The sequence below is a fragment of the Octopus sinensis genome, linkage group LG16, assembly GCF_006345805.1.
Source record: "Octopus sinensis linkage group LG16, ASM634580v1, whole genome shotgun sequence".
NCBI classification, from domain to species: domain Eukaryota; kingdom Metazoa; phylum Mollusca; class Cephalopoda; order Octopoda; family Octopodidae; genus Octopus; species Octopus sinensis.
In genome coordinates, this window is record NC_043012.1 from 13,830,571 (window position 1) to 13,847,020 (window position 16,450).

A 16,450-nucleotide genomic window follows, 5' to 3' on the forward strand; every position below is an offset into this window, starting at 1 on the left:
ACGTAAACACACTATCATCGGTTGTCAAGCGATGTTGGGAGGAAAACACAGACACACAAACACACACACACACACACACACACACAGACATATATCCAAATCCACTCACAAAGCTTTGGTCGGCCCAAGACAATAGTAGAAAATACTTGCCCAATGTGCCACGCAGTGGGACTGAACCCGGAACCATGTAGTTCGTAAGCAAGCTACTTACCACGCACCCACCCCTGCGCCTATACATATATATATATATATATATATATATATATATATCACGTGATCACCTGACCGACCAAGCTATCAGATGTTCCTACACATCGCTGGTCACAACAGGGATAGCCACAATCCCCTGCCGGAGCCTCCACCTATGAGAAGAAAAGCTACAGCGTCGATATAAGGACCAAATGCTAATACTTCCGTAAAATCTCACAATGACGACAATGGAAATGGTCCCGAGTCTCTAGCCGCTCTACCAAAGAAGCTAGTGGCCCTTTTCCAACATGTACAAAATTTTTAGAGTATTGAAATATACTACTTCCAAATTAACACCCAATCAATTAAAGGACTAAGGACATAATATTTATTATTAACATAACACTTATGAATTAAAATAAATAATCTGCCTTAGGGACATAATTTTTATGGAATTATTATATATTTTTCATTTTATTTCGAAATACTGTGGGACATTCTTTTGTAGGTATGACATATCTTTAATTTAACGACGACACAGATAATAACATTATGTGTGTGTGTGGTTGGATGTAAAACTGCAATAAACTCCATTTCTTCATATTGCTCTAAGTATTACTTCAATATTATTTTACATTTTACATTTTACATGAAACGAACATGCCTACAAATCTGTAGACTCTTTTGTGGATAAACCGGAAATAGTCGATTAACAAGTTGAGTTCTTAAACTCACAGCTGCCACCAAAAGCTCCACCTCATTGGCTTCCATGCAACCTTTCTCAACCAAAGATGTGCAATGGCACAAGACTTGTTGTAAAGGAATTAATAAGAAGTATCATACAGGCCACAAAAATGTCTGGCTGTGCAAGAAATGTTTATACCACACAGTTCATTAAGGACAGACTTTGCGAGTTACAGGCTTGCAATTAGAAGACGACTGTTTCTCACACGATCAGTTATATGTTGGGACATCCAGTGTGAGGGGCAAGAACGATCTTTTCATTTTTACCCCTACTGGTAAAACCCCGAAACATTGTCTATACATACGTTTTTACCATGAGATCAACAAACTAAAATTTTAAGAATGATTATTAACTTTGAACTGATATTGTCAACGTCACACTATCTTCGTTTAACAAAAATTATGTGTATGTTTGTTTGTTGTAATAGTTAAGTTCAATAAATTATACGACATATGTTTTTAGTTTTCCCCGAACATTTCTTTACTTATGTTGTACTAGACATAAGCCAAAGTCTCTGCAATGTTTGCTTCATTTATAGACTGAAATACTACAGATCATAGATCAGACGTTTATGTACACCCATGATAATACTGGCCAGAAGAAAAGAGCTCTATTGTCTATATGGAAGTTAACAACTATTTCATATATATATATTAGATGCAATTATAACTGAATAAATTTCAATATTCATAGTATTCATATATATATATATATATATATATATATATATATATATATTTCAAGAGTTCTTGCTCCTTCTTCAGTAACTCATCCTACACATCGAAATATTATCGAAGGTTAAAAAATTGATAATGATTGTATATACATATTGAAGTCTTATAAGCATTTTATATACTTTGTAGTATATATTCTATATATACTGTGATTTGAGTATGCATGTGTATATTTATATGCGTATATGTGTATGTACTTTATGTAAGCAGGGGTGATAGTTGATGACTGTTTGTTATATGAGTTTTGTGGTCGGAGAATTCGTTTGCCTCACTCATTAAGGTGACGATAAATTACTACGGTTTTGTTCACTTCAATTACAATATCTGGTTTCAATTAAAATCCATCAAAATGTAGTTGTACCTGGATAGACACAGATATTTTTATATATACCAAATGTTATGGTTTGGTCCATATATGTACCAAAGAAACTATTTAAAATGTCATGAGATGGAAATCTCAAAACAGCAGACATAATAATCTTTGATACTCCACGACATCACTTTGATATTCTGAAGAGGAGTTCATTAAAGGCTTGTGCACTTTCATACAACCCAATGCATTCCTCTTTGTTGCAGCAGAGAAATAATCTTGAACATATAATTCATAAATATCGCTGATCAGATTGTCTGTTTTACGCCAATAAATCTTACGTGAAATGTCGTACATATCTTCAATTATGAAAATGTTTGCTATCAGTCTTGAAATTCAAATTCCAGCATTATTTGCGTAAACCTTAACTCACTCAATTAATACTTTTTTTTATTAAAGACCAAAGTTTTCGTGTGGATTGCACCATCTTTAAAGAAATACTGAGCCAACATTAAATGTTCTGTTATTCCCCCTGGACGAACGTAGCATTTCGCAGATCATATACTAGGTTTCCAGAGAAATATTTTGAAATAAATATTGTTGAACTTGTTACTCCAGTGGTGTAAATAACAAAGTGGTAAATAATATTGAAAATATAATCGATATAACAATACCAATTTTCAAGAATATGGCATCCAGTCTTACGTAGTCGGAGATACAATTTCTCTTTTTCTTACTTTGAAGTTCCTCTGCAATTAGTGATTCGGATTTTACCATGGAAATCATTGAAATATCTGCAACGTTCTTACTTTGAGATTTGTTTTTGTTGAGGTCTGTCGAAACCGATTTCTTTTCCCTAGATGACCGATTAATATACAACTTGCTTATAACCACCGATCCAAGCGTGACGATACCACTTAACATTGACAATAACATTAAATACAACATGAGAAGTGAAGGATATCTTGAATTTTTTGGTGTATTCTTATCGATTTCGACAAGATACAAAACGTTTGATAAAAATATGGTCGTGGCTAGAGAAACTTTCTCTCCTGATTCAGGCGGAAGAACAAATACGAAAATGGTTAAAATAGTCATCATTACAGTCGGAATCAGCATAGCTATGATTCCTATCGTAGGTTTTCGTCGGAGATACATCACCGCAGCTGCCTGACTACCCTCATCATTTTCTGCAGATACCACTCCAAACATGTTGACATCCCACTTGTAGTTTTCTGTAACATTTAGATTTTTGTAATACATTGTTTGTATTCTCGTTTGACGAATAGAATGCACAGCAACGCACATATGTATTTCGCATCTATGCTCATCAAATGGATACGTATAAGCGTTCACTTGGCAATAGGTCTCTACGTACTTAAGAGACCACATCTCGACAGTTCCATCATGATAAATCTTGACTTCTTGATCGGTATTGGCATCATCTGGTTCATTCACTGAATTACACATTATAAGAGATGGGGTCCATATTTCATGTCTTGGCAGATTTATTTCTGTAATGTTGTTATAGTCCGATGGTTTCCAGATTAGATATGCGTCGATCCAATATGGCGCAATCATATACCGAGCCATGAGTATGTTATTTACGAAGTCCAAATCATAGAGTGTGTGAAGATCCAAATCAGTATATATATCGACAGAAGTGATCAAATTAATAACAGGTCTTATATCTTTTCTGTAATTCAACAGCAGGTTGTCTTTCAATCGTATTTCATCCTCGTGCGTCGGAAGAGATTTTACTGTTAATATAATCGAAGTCAAACTGAAAACAAAATATGTTATGAACATCATTATCAATTATATTTCAAGAAGGATTAAATATTAGTTTATCTCAACACTTGTGATAAGTGTTTCTGGTAAATATCGATATGTTTTAGTATTGTAATGTTTATATTAAATTTTGCGTAAATGAGCGTTATTCACTTTGTTATTGATACAAGGTAATATAGGGGAAGTTCTCTAGATAACGATAGAGCTGAAGCATGCAACAGTAGCATAAAGCCAACTTTAAATGCAGTATACAAACAACGAATTATCGTAAAATGCTCAGTATTTCTTTTCGAAAAGTATTTTTGCAATGTATGATACCTATATGAAAATGTTCTGGTCAATGTATTCCTTTAAATTATAAGTTGTATGTGTGAAAATAATTTACCATATGAAAAGTGAAAGTTGTTTAATTATTTCAATTTATATATTTCCTCCAATGTTGTTATATAAGTGGTTATTTTGTATTTCATCCTTTTTAGATACAAGTACAAATATGTATTTCAGGTATAATAATTCCAGTCTCAAAACTGAAAAACCATCAGACTGTCTTCTTTGATATAAATGAAGAAATGTTTTCATGCCATAAATATACGGGATATCTCGGCGATTCAGCAACCTGAAAGAAACAAGTTCTAGAAGATATTATATGTATGGATATTTTTTTAAAACCCTATCATGACAATAACGTTTCAACAATGCAAACAAGGATAATAATCCGTTCTACTATAGGCACAAAGCCTGGATTTTGTGGGGAGGGGGACAGTCAATAACATCGCCCTAGTCGTCAAATTATCGATCCCGATAGGATGAAAGGCAGAGACGACCTCGGCGGAATTTGAACTCAGAATGTAGCAGGGTACGAAATACCTATTTCTTTACTGTCCACAAGTGGCTAAACATAGAGGGGACAAACAAGGACAGACAAACGGATCAAGTCGATTATATCGACCCCAGTGCGTAACTGGTACTTATTTAATCGATAACTTGTCTTTAAAATCCTCGAAAACCTGTAGTTGAGTAGAATTCAATAACATTGTTTCATTGTTTTCTATTTCCGTGAAAGGAAAAATAGTTTCTGTACAAGGTGGAATAAATCAGTTGTAGAAATTAGTCAAACCGAGCAAATTCTCGTAACTTTGTTAAAGAAGCGGGTGGAATATCTCGAATAGCATCAATTTTATCCTGCAATGGATGTATTCCATCTTTTTTCATTACATGTCTCAGAAAATTGATAGAAGAAACTACAGAAATACTTTCGTTTACATTAAATATTACAACGTATTGTGACAGGCTAGTAAAAAGCTATTCTAAACGAAGGACATGGATTCTAGTGTGTTTTTCCAGCTTTTGCTGTTTCTTCTCTTTCTTCATATTTGTTAGGTACTATGACTTCTTTTTTTTTTGTATTTGCCAGCTTCTTTAAAGACTGAAAACAGTATTTTGTTTTGTTCGTTTTTTGTGGCTATGTTTATTAGTCTTCCTTGATTCTGTTGTAGTTGTTGCTGTAATCCTATGGTGATGGTTTTCAATTAGGTTTCTAGCTGTATAGGGCTTCTACCTCCTTCGATACGTTGTATGTATAATTTTGTTTTTATGTCAGAGTTTGTGGGGTGTGTCTCACATTATGTGATACGCTCAGTGACACACTCAGACATGCACACACAAGGTGACAGAGGTAAACACATACACACACACACATGCACGAACACACAAGCACATGATTATGTATGTTTATACAAAAGTATAACATACATATACGCATACATGCATGCACACACTTACATGCATACATACATACATATATGTGTATGCATACACACATACACACATTGACGCACGCACATGCACACAAACAAATAAAAAGAACGCAGCTTGGATAATGAACAGAGTGAACGATTAATGAAAAGCTTGGAAGATGCAACGAAAATTTTAGAAAAATAATCAAATGAGTGCATACTTTATCGGTTTGACTCTCCCCTGACACAACAAAACATAGATAGATAGATAGATAGATAGATAGATAGATAGATAGATAGATAGATAGATAGATAGATAGATAGATAGATAGATAGATAGATAGATATAGATATATAGATATAGATATATAGATATATATGCATATATATGCATATATATATACATACATACATATATATATATACATACATATATATACATATATATATATATTATATCTATATAATTCTATATATATATATATATATATATATATATATATGTATGTATATGTAGGGTATATATAATATATGTATGTATGATATATATTATGCATATATATGCATATATATCTATATATCTATATCTATATCTATATCTATCTATCTATCTATCTATCTATCTATCTATCTATCTATGTTTTGTTGTGTCAGGGGAGAGTCAAACCGATAAAGTATGCACTCACTTGATTATTTTTCTAAAATTTTCGTTGCATCTTCCAAGCTTTTCATTAATCGTTCACTCTGTTCATTATCCAAGCTGCGTTCTTTTTATTTGTTTGTGTGCATGTGCGTGCGTCAATGTGTGTATGTGTGTATGCATACACATATATGTATGTATGTATGCATGTAAGTGTGTGCATGCATGTATGCGTATATGTATGTATGTTATACTTTTGTATAAACATACATAATCATGTGCTTGTGTGTTCGTGCATGTGTGTGTGTATGTGTTTACCTCTGTCACCTTGTGTGTGCATGTCTGAGTGTGTCACTGAGCGTATCACATATATATATATACACACATTTGTAGATATATATAAAATCATCCGCTTCCGATCATTCCTTCTCCGTCCGTTTTATTTTCCCCTATCTCATCTCTCCCAATTTTCCTTCTCAATCCTTTCTGTCTCCGACGTTCCTTATATATATATATATATATTATATATATATATATTATATTATATATATATATATATATATATATATATATATATATATATAAGGAAACGTCGGAGACAGAAGGATTGAGAAGGAAAATTGGGGATAGGGGAAAATAACGGAGAAGGAAATGATCGGAAATGATCCTTATATATATATATATATAATATATATTATATAAGGAAACGTCGGAGACAGAAAGGATTGAGAAGGAAAATTGGGGAGATAGGGGAAAATAAAACGGAGAAGGAAATGATCGGAAGCGGATGATTTTATATATATCTACAAATGTGTGTATATATATATATGTGTGTGTGTGTGTGTGTGTGTGTGTGTCGACAGAGTTGGCCAAAAGTCACCCGATAGAAAATCAAAATTCCATAAATACTATTTGTATTTTGTGTATTGACTCTAATGGAAAAATGTCTCTCTCAAGGACTTCAGTTCGAACGCTTTTTCTGATGTTACATATTTATAGGTTTTTATTAAATTCTTTCAGTTGTTAAACATAAATAAATATTGGAATAAAATGGCTTTGATTTACTGTCTGGTGACTTTAGGCCAACCCTGTATATATATATATATACATACATATATACATTTGTATTTATGTTAAAAGTCATATTAAAATACAGATATACAATACATGAAATTATATATTATGTAAGAAATGTTTTGTTTATGTAATCGAAAATATTTTTAACTTCCTGCGAATGTGTTCTGGCTGTCTCTGATCGTCACGTCGTGGTGGCTGATCTATGTCTGTAATAATTCTGTCAACTCTGCTGTACCTCTAGGTTCCACTCTATTCTCTTAGTCCTACATATCAAATACATCCAGGTTTTCAATTTGAACAGGGCGTATGATACCTCTAATACCGATAATATAGGCAAATGGGAACCATTGACGCCAGTGACGTGACATCTCCAAGTATCATTATAAGTCTACGGTTTCAGGACGTTGTACCAGATGTCATTTTGGAGATGAACGAAGATGCATATGTCTATGGGAAGTACTTTAGAATGGAGATAATATGGGCGATGAGAGGAAGAGATATAATTATGTATGAAGTGCCACAGAATATGTAAGATAAGACTTGCCAACACCGAATCGCTAAAATCATTATGGAAACGGCAGATAGGAAAGATATTGGATATAGTTTAGGTATATCTTAGTAGCGTTCTCTACTAATATCATTACCGGTAACATACTGAGCACACCGCCCATGTATAAAATTATGTTAGAACAACACTCTTCGCACATCATCGTTAGTCTATAAATAAGATATTTACCTAATTTCTTCGGTATATTGTAGATGTTGAACCCTTATTTTTTGCATAATAATTTCAAAGCAAAATTAAGAGAATTAAAGAAAATACTGCAGACAATATGTTGTGTCATTACTATAAAAAATTTAAACGACAGCAAAGAAAGAAATTTAAGAAAAAAAGCAAGTCATGAAATTCTGATACTGACCATATATTGAAATCAAAGTGAATTCAGATTTTTCTGTGCACTGTAGACACACAATAGCTACACAGAGTGATATTCTTAAAAAACTGGAAGGTTATATATGAACGTGTGGGTGACGCACACCCCAATATGCTAATGAATATGTATACGTATATATGTGTGTGAGTGTTTGTGTATGTGGACTCGCGCGTTTGTGTGTGTACTTATATAGATAAAGGGTGTAGGGTATATATATATGTATATATATATATATGTACATGCATACACATATATAAGTGTCATTTATTATATATCATATATATATATATATATTATATATATATAATATATATATATATATATATAATATATATATATTATATATATTATATTTTTGTGTATGTGTTAGTCATATGAATATTATATTCAAAGCATGTAATTGAAAGACACCTCTGTGAAGTTGCCAACATGCAATAAATTGAACACAAACAATAGCGTAAGTAAAAGTTGATATAGTCAGCTTCTTTTCATTTTCAAAGTCAGTTCCGCCTATATTGACTGAAAAATATGTTGTGCGTATGTGTGTGTTTGTTTGTATGTATGCGTATGTGTGTGCATGTGCGTGTGTATGTGTGCGTGTGTGCATGGTTGAGATTGTGGTTGCGTGGTAAGGAACTTGCTTTCGGCTTCAGCCCCGCTGCGTGGCATTCTGTACAAATGTCTTCTGCGATACCCACGTTCCGAGCAGGGTCTTGTGAGTGGATTTGGTAGACTGAAACTGACAGAAGATCCTCGTATAGAGATAGATAGATAGATAGATAGATAGATAGATAGATAGATAGATAGATAGATAGATAGATAGATAGATAGATAGATAGATAGATGAAATTGAAACCGATAGAATAAATAAGATGTCTTGGATTTTATTTGTTCGACTAAGACTATTCTAGGCGGTGCTGCAGCATGGCAGCTCTCAAATCACTGAATGAAGGAAAATAAGAACATATATATATATACATATATATATATAGATATATATATATATATATTATATATATATTATATATATATATATATATATCTATTATATATATATATATACATACACGTTTATATATTTGTTGTGCAAGATTTTTTATGTGAAGTCGTGTGGTGAAACTTGAAACATATTGTTGTATTTAGGAATGGTCATTTTGCCAGTTTAGCCAATAAAACACACGCACTATATATTTGGTGTTACTTTACTTCAGTGTTATTTATTTTTTACATTAATCTTAATCTTATTTCGGCCAGAGTTCTTTCGTCACGCTCCTGTGACCGCATCAGTGGTCCTTTGTTTTCTTCTTTCTTATTTGTGTCTCTCCTTACTAACCGTCAGCCATTTTGTATTTCCATTGTATGTCTTCATTTGCGCATGCTTATATCTCTATGTGCGTCATAGATGTCTTGGATTTTATTTATTCGACTAAGACTCTTCTCGGCGGTGCTGCAGCATGGCAGCTCTCAAATCACTGAATGAAGGAAAATAAGAATATATATATATATATATACATATATAAACACACAAACACGCACACACGCAGACACACACACTCACAACATACATATATGTATATATATGGGATCGCGTGGCGTCTACTCTGGGATAGACTGGTGTTCAGTTAAGTGGGAATGTGGGGCTGCTCGCCTCGCCAAGTAACTGACATTATTCAAAGGATATGTGTTCATCGACATATAACAAGATTATCGTAATATGTGAAGCTGGTGCCTGAATGTTTCTAGCTTCAAGCTATCACGAAAGGTTAGAATTGTTACATTTACGGTGGTAGTAGTGTAACTATTCAGGTAAAAATATGCAAAAGAAGATCATCATGGTATACTAAAACCGCTTTGATTTTAGAAGAGTCAACGCATGGAGATAGTTCTTACAATGAATTTTGGTAAAAATCGATGCACAGGGAGTCATGAAGTTCCGCTTTTTGCAAGACAAACGAGCGGCGGAAACCTATGGAGATAGGAAAGAAGCCTTACTCCACATTGAAAATCAAGGTGTCAAGGTTTCGGGCTGATCATTTTGAGATCTTAGATCTCAAAGTAACCAGTCGGCGACCACAAAAGACAAACAACGAGTTGTTCACGACACGATACTCGAGGACCGAGTATCATGACCGAGTAGTTGATAATCTGCGGATTTCCCGCCATAGAGTTGGTCACATCATCCACATTCTGGACATGAGAAAGCATTCCGCAAAATGCAGAAGAGAAGTGCATCAAAATGACGGCATTAAATGTGTTTTGCGACCGGTTTGCTGCGGTAGAGCCTCATTTTATGGCTCCTTTAGTCGCTATGCATAAATCTTGGCTTGATTATTCTGTTCCACAAACAAAGCAGCAATAATGTACTTTAATAATCACCAAATCTATAATCATTCATTGTGTAAATACATTTTTGAGAGGGACTTCCTCTATAAAACTCGGAGTATAATCGTATCACAGTCAGGTTCCACTTAGGAAATTATATCAACAGCAGCAGCATTTGCTTCCTTTCTCTAATCATGCACTTCCTCCTCCACCTCCACCGTCTCCATCGCTCCTCATGCTCTTTCTTCTACACCCTCTTCTCCTCCTCCTCCTCCTCATCATCATCATCACCATCACTAACACAATTCCTCAGCATCTGCATCTTTGTCTTTGTCGTCATCATCGTGGCTGTTGGCGTCAATCGTAATTTTGATTTACATACAGATATTTAATAAGACATAGAAACAGCAATTTTTGAAATCAGTCTTTATTCGATAAAGTAATTTTATTATGGAAAACACGGACAAGTGATTAAGCTTTATTCCAAATTGTGTATAAATATCTAGATTTCATGGTGCTACAGAATCACAACATTTTACAATAGTTTGTGTTATAATAATATACATGTATTTGACTTCATATATAAAAATAATACTCGCTGTATACAGTATAATGAGAGACATTTAAATATGTGAATAGTGTGAACGATTATTGCTTTCTGACATTGCAGAACTGCTCTTCATTGTTTCTGATCCCTATTTAAGAGGGAGTTGGTTTTATTCATAGTCATACAGTCCCATTACTCATTTAAATATTAAAATTGTTACGTACGATGATAAAATTTCTTCTTTCATAAATGTATTTTACTTGGTGAACATAGCGCTGATACATCGATATTCCAGTGTTTCTAGTCATTGGATCAGTGGTTTGTTATCTAACAGGTTTATTTATTTTAGATAACGTCCTAAGTTTCATGCAATAATCTTTGATAAATACACTTACTAGAAAATGACCTCACACGCATTAAAATTCGTAAACCTTTAGTTTCAGAACTGATGTTTGCATTGTTACAATGTTACACATTAATCTCAACATGAAGTATTGTGCTTATTCTCTATTCAGTAAAGGAATTCTGTACATGTTATCCGGTAACTGTTAATGCTCTAGCCGCTCCGCAAATATTAGGAAAGCAATTGATAATATGAGTTAAAGGCTTATAAGTATATTTGTGTTAAAGAACTATTTATCATTACAGTACAGCTATAGAATGAGGCTCTATTAGGAGATCTTTCACGGACATAAAAAGAAAAAAAATAGAACCCTATGTAAACTAGTAAATGTTTTACCATAAATAAATATGAAAATTATTTAGTATAAAGAAGAGGCGGCTCGGCAGGGGTGAAACCATGGTAGGTGAGATGAAGCGCGTCGCTAAAAAAGTGTTGATGTGATTTGACGAGATCCTCACCGTGGATTCGGTTAGGCAGAACGGCAGGCTTCATGCATGTAATGTAGGAGACTAGCACGAAGGTAGCAGGTGTCATTTACGGCGTCAGAAACCACCTTCAGTCATGGTATTGGCTGAAATTGCATCTGATGGGTCCAAGTCACTCTTGATCTCCATTGATGCTGATGTCAAGAACTCCAGCCCAAGCATCCAATTTGATACAGAGGTACTGCGAAGAACATTTCAACGGGATTTTAGAGACAAGACACTAAGGCCTCCCTCTATCCCATGAACTTTGCTATTTGGTATTTCTGCTCGCTCCTATTCAAATGTATCAGATCTGAAGAAAGCCCTTCTGCCTTCATGAGTCAATGTGGATGAAGTGGTTATGCGGCGCTCATGCAACTCAAGGACCACTAATTTGAAGGCTATGATCAATACGAAAGGTTATCATTTTGAGATGCAATTACTGCAATTAATTGACCATTTAACATAGAACGTGTGTGCTGAATTTCATTACCCTACATTAAGTGTATTTTGAATAATTAAGAAATATCAATGGGTAAATCTTTCTGGGACACCCTGTAGATACAGAAAATATCAGTCAAATTAATATAACCGAAATTGCATGATAACACAACGTTATGAAGGCAAAGCAAAATTGCTTAAATACAAAGTGAACTAAAAATAATATCTCTAGTAGACGAACGCATACAAAAACAACATAAAATATTCTGTAAAAAGCTAGTTTGGTATTCTTCTAGTGACGTCAGTGGATAACGAAAGACAACAATATAATCATATGACGTGTACGTTGCTAGAAACGTAAGGGTTTCTACGTAGCGACAATTAGATGTCTATATATTTAATATGCTAAAGAGTTTTAGAAAGATTTCCAGTATTTATTTGAAGGTGAGAGACATATATCTAAAGTTGTGAATGGCGCATCATATCAGAAAATATTCCTTGATTCAGTGTTTTATCATATATATATATATATTATAATATATATATATATATATATATTATATATATATATATATATATATATATATATGTACATTACTTAGTATTAACATAATCAATTTTTGTTGTTTTTGGTCCTCAAAATTATAAAAAACTGTAGACTTATAATTATTATTATATTATTATTATTATTATTATTATTATTATATTATTATTATTATTATTATTATTGAGTGAGCGAGCAGAGCATGCCATCAAAGTGACACTGGGGTAAATATTACGAAGCCCAGTATACCCATCATGACTACCCGTCTGATAAGGGTACACCAGGCACATGCATCACAACCATATGTGCGCGACATGGTGATCTCATATCAAGATAAACAGCACATGACCTTGCAGGTGGGGCCAGTTAGATTTTCTTCAGATCGAGTAACCCATCAAAAGGTCCCTGAATAAGGGTTGTTTTTTAAGGATGTTGAACGAAACACCCGTTTCAGAGGTGAATTATTCAAACCCCAAAGAATCCCTCTCAACACATGGCTATGATGCTCCTCCACTACTTCTGCTCGTGATCAAGATGCACATATCGTCAGCCACTAAGGGACATGCTCAACTGGTTAAAGTCAAACAACTGACAAGCAAATCTGTGGTATTGAGGCAGAATATTTGCTGTAGGCCATCTTTTATACCAAGACAAAACGTTGTACATGATAACACTTCCAATCAGTTAAGATCAGAAGCCATGAGAGCCACTGCCTGGTACTGCATCAGGGCATTTATTATTATTATTATTATTATTATTATTATTATTATTATTATTATTATTATTATTATTATTATTATTATTAATTATCATTATTATTGTTATTATTATTATTATTATTATTATTATTATTATTATTATCATTATTATCATCATCATCATCACGTCATCATCATCATCATCATCATCATCGTCATCATCGTCATCATCATCATCATCATCTGAAACCATAGCCATATGGTTGGAAAGCAATATTCTTACCACACAGTCATGCCCATACACACACACATACACACACACACACACAACACACATATGTATATATATATATGTACCGAAGAGATTATGTAAAATGTCATTCGGTGTAAAACTAAACTCAAAAGACGTTAAAACACTCTTATTTTCTGTCACTTATTTCGTTACAATATTAACTATGTTTCAATGCTCACTTTCATATACCGAATATGAATTTGTTACCTGATTGTATACTTCGACGCATCCTCATATGCTTGCATTTCATATAATATCACGTAACCTTAGATATATAATTCATAAATGTCGCTGTTTACAGTTGAATCTTTTACGGCATTAATTTTACGAAATTAATTGCTGACCAAATTACAATTATGAAAGTTTGATAATCTCATGCTTGAAATTAAAATCCAGCTTTATTTGCAAAAACAATAACTCCCTTCATTGCTAATTTGTTCCAATACACTGGAGCATAAAAATGGCACATGTAATTATTTAATATCAATTAGATATCTCTATTAGCGATCGGTACTAATTTTAAGAAGTACAAGGCAAATTCTATAAATATTTCGATAACACTGAAACTCCGTCGTGATCATAGAATGTCCAAGGAAATATATAGGATATATGAAAAATAACAAGATAAAAATTATTTGTAAATTAACAGACACGGCATAAATATTGTTGGTCTTGTTAGTCAAGCGGTGTAAATAACAAACCTAAAAACAATATTGAAATTATAACCAATAATACGATGGAAATTGCACATGTAATTATTTAATGGCACATGGCACAAATTATTTAATGGCACATGTAATTATTTAATATCAATTAGATATCTCTATTAGCGATCGGTACTAATTTTAAGAAGTACAAGGCAAATTCTATAAATATTTCGATAACACTGAAACTCCGTCGTGATCATAGAATGTCCAAGGAAATATATAGGATATATGAAAAATAACAAGATAAAAATTATTTGTAAATTAACAGACACGGCATAAATATTGTTGGTCTTGTTAGTCAAGCGGTGTAAATAACAAACCTAAAAACAATATTGAAATTATAACCAATAATACGATGGAAATTTTTAGAAATATGTCATCCAGTCTTACGTGATCGGAAATACAGTTTCTCTTTATCTTACTTTGAAGTTCATTATCATTAAGAGTTTGCGATTTTACCGTGGAAATTAATGAAGCATCTGCCACTTTGTTATTTTGAGTTTTGTTTTTATTTTCTTGAGATGATTGATTAACATGCAACTTGCTTATAACCACCGATCCAAGCGTGACGATACCACTTAACATTGACAATAACATTAAATATAGTATGAACAGTGAAGGATATTTCGAATTTTTTGGTGTATTCTTATCGATTTGAACAAGATACAAGACGTTTGATAAAAATATTGTCATTGCTAGAGAAACTTTCTCTCCTGATTCAGGAGGCAGAAGAAAAACAAAAAGAGTTAAAATAGTCATCATTACTGTTGGAATCAACATAGCTACTATTCCTATCGTGATTTTACGTCGTAACTGCACTGCCACAAATGCTTGACTGATGCCATCGTTTGTGACACTTGCTTTACCATAGAAATGAATATCCCACTTGTAGTTTTCTAAATCATTCATACTCGAGTAATATACATAATTTAATCGTGTTTCGTCGGGAACATGTAAAGCAACACAAATGTCTATTTTACATTCATGGTCATCAAATGGATACGTGTATGCGTTCACTAGGCAATATGTCTCCATGTACTTAAGGGACCACAACTCAACTGTTCCGTTAGAGTGAACGATTACTTCGCGATTGATATCGCTATTATCTTCCTCATTCACTGAATTACACATCATCAGAGATGGCGTCCATATTTTATTTTTTGGTATATACATATGACTAATGTTGTTATATTCCAATGGATCCCAGGTCAGATATTCATCAGTCCAACTTGGGATGAACAAATACCGAGCAATCAGTAAGTTATTTACGAAGTCCAAGTCATACAGCGTGTGAAGCATCAAGGAAGCATCTATCTCAACAGGTGTAGACAGATTAGTAACAGGTCTTATATCTTTTGTATAATTCAAAAGCAATGTTTTTTTCAATCGTTCTTCATCCTCGTGCGTTGGGTTGGAATTTACTATCAATATCATTAAACTCAAGCTAAAAGTCAAATATTTCATGAGCTTCATTTTCTTTAATATCTTCAAGAGTTAAATATTGGTATATACTTGTGTTAACGGTTCCTAGTAAATATTGACTTGTATCAATTTTGTAACCGTTTTTCTACACTAAATAACTGTTGTACATGTTATTATTGATACAACAAAATAAGATATATAGAGTTTTCGAGAACACGACAGATTTATAGAATGCATCAAATACACAAATCTCACTTTATAGGCACTATATAAACAACGAGGTATCGTACAATGCAGTGTATTTATTTTTAAATGAGTTGTGAAATGTAGAATACTGCATGAAGATGTTATATTTTTTCTGGTTAAATTGATTATTAAAATAAGATGTAAATAAGAATATTAATGTTCCACTTGAAGAGACAGGGATATTTAATCATTTAATTATATATATTT

General features: G+C 33.1%; 1 protein-coding gene across 1 annotated transcript in view; it reads right to left on the reverse strand.

Annotated features, from left to right (window-relative positions):
• The window catches only part of LOC115220613, a 31,890-nt gene extending 15,842 nt beyond the window's left edge, over window positions 1–16,048 (reverse strand). The window contains exons 1-3 of the mRNA XM_029790760.2: window positions 14,966–16,048; window positions 4,887–4,951; window positions 2,684–3,761 (exon numbers count right to left, since the gene is read on the reverse strand). Coding sequence (XP_029646620.2) covers window positions 2,684–3,761; window positions 4,887–4,951; window positions 14,966–16,048 — 2,226 coding nt within the window. The remainder of the gene's footprint in view (window positions 1–2,683; window positions 3,762–4,886; window positions 4,952–14,965) is intronic.
• Between the last annotated feature and the right edge of the window lie 402 nt (window positions 16,049–16,450).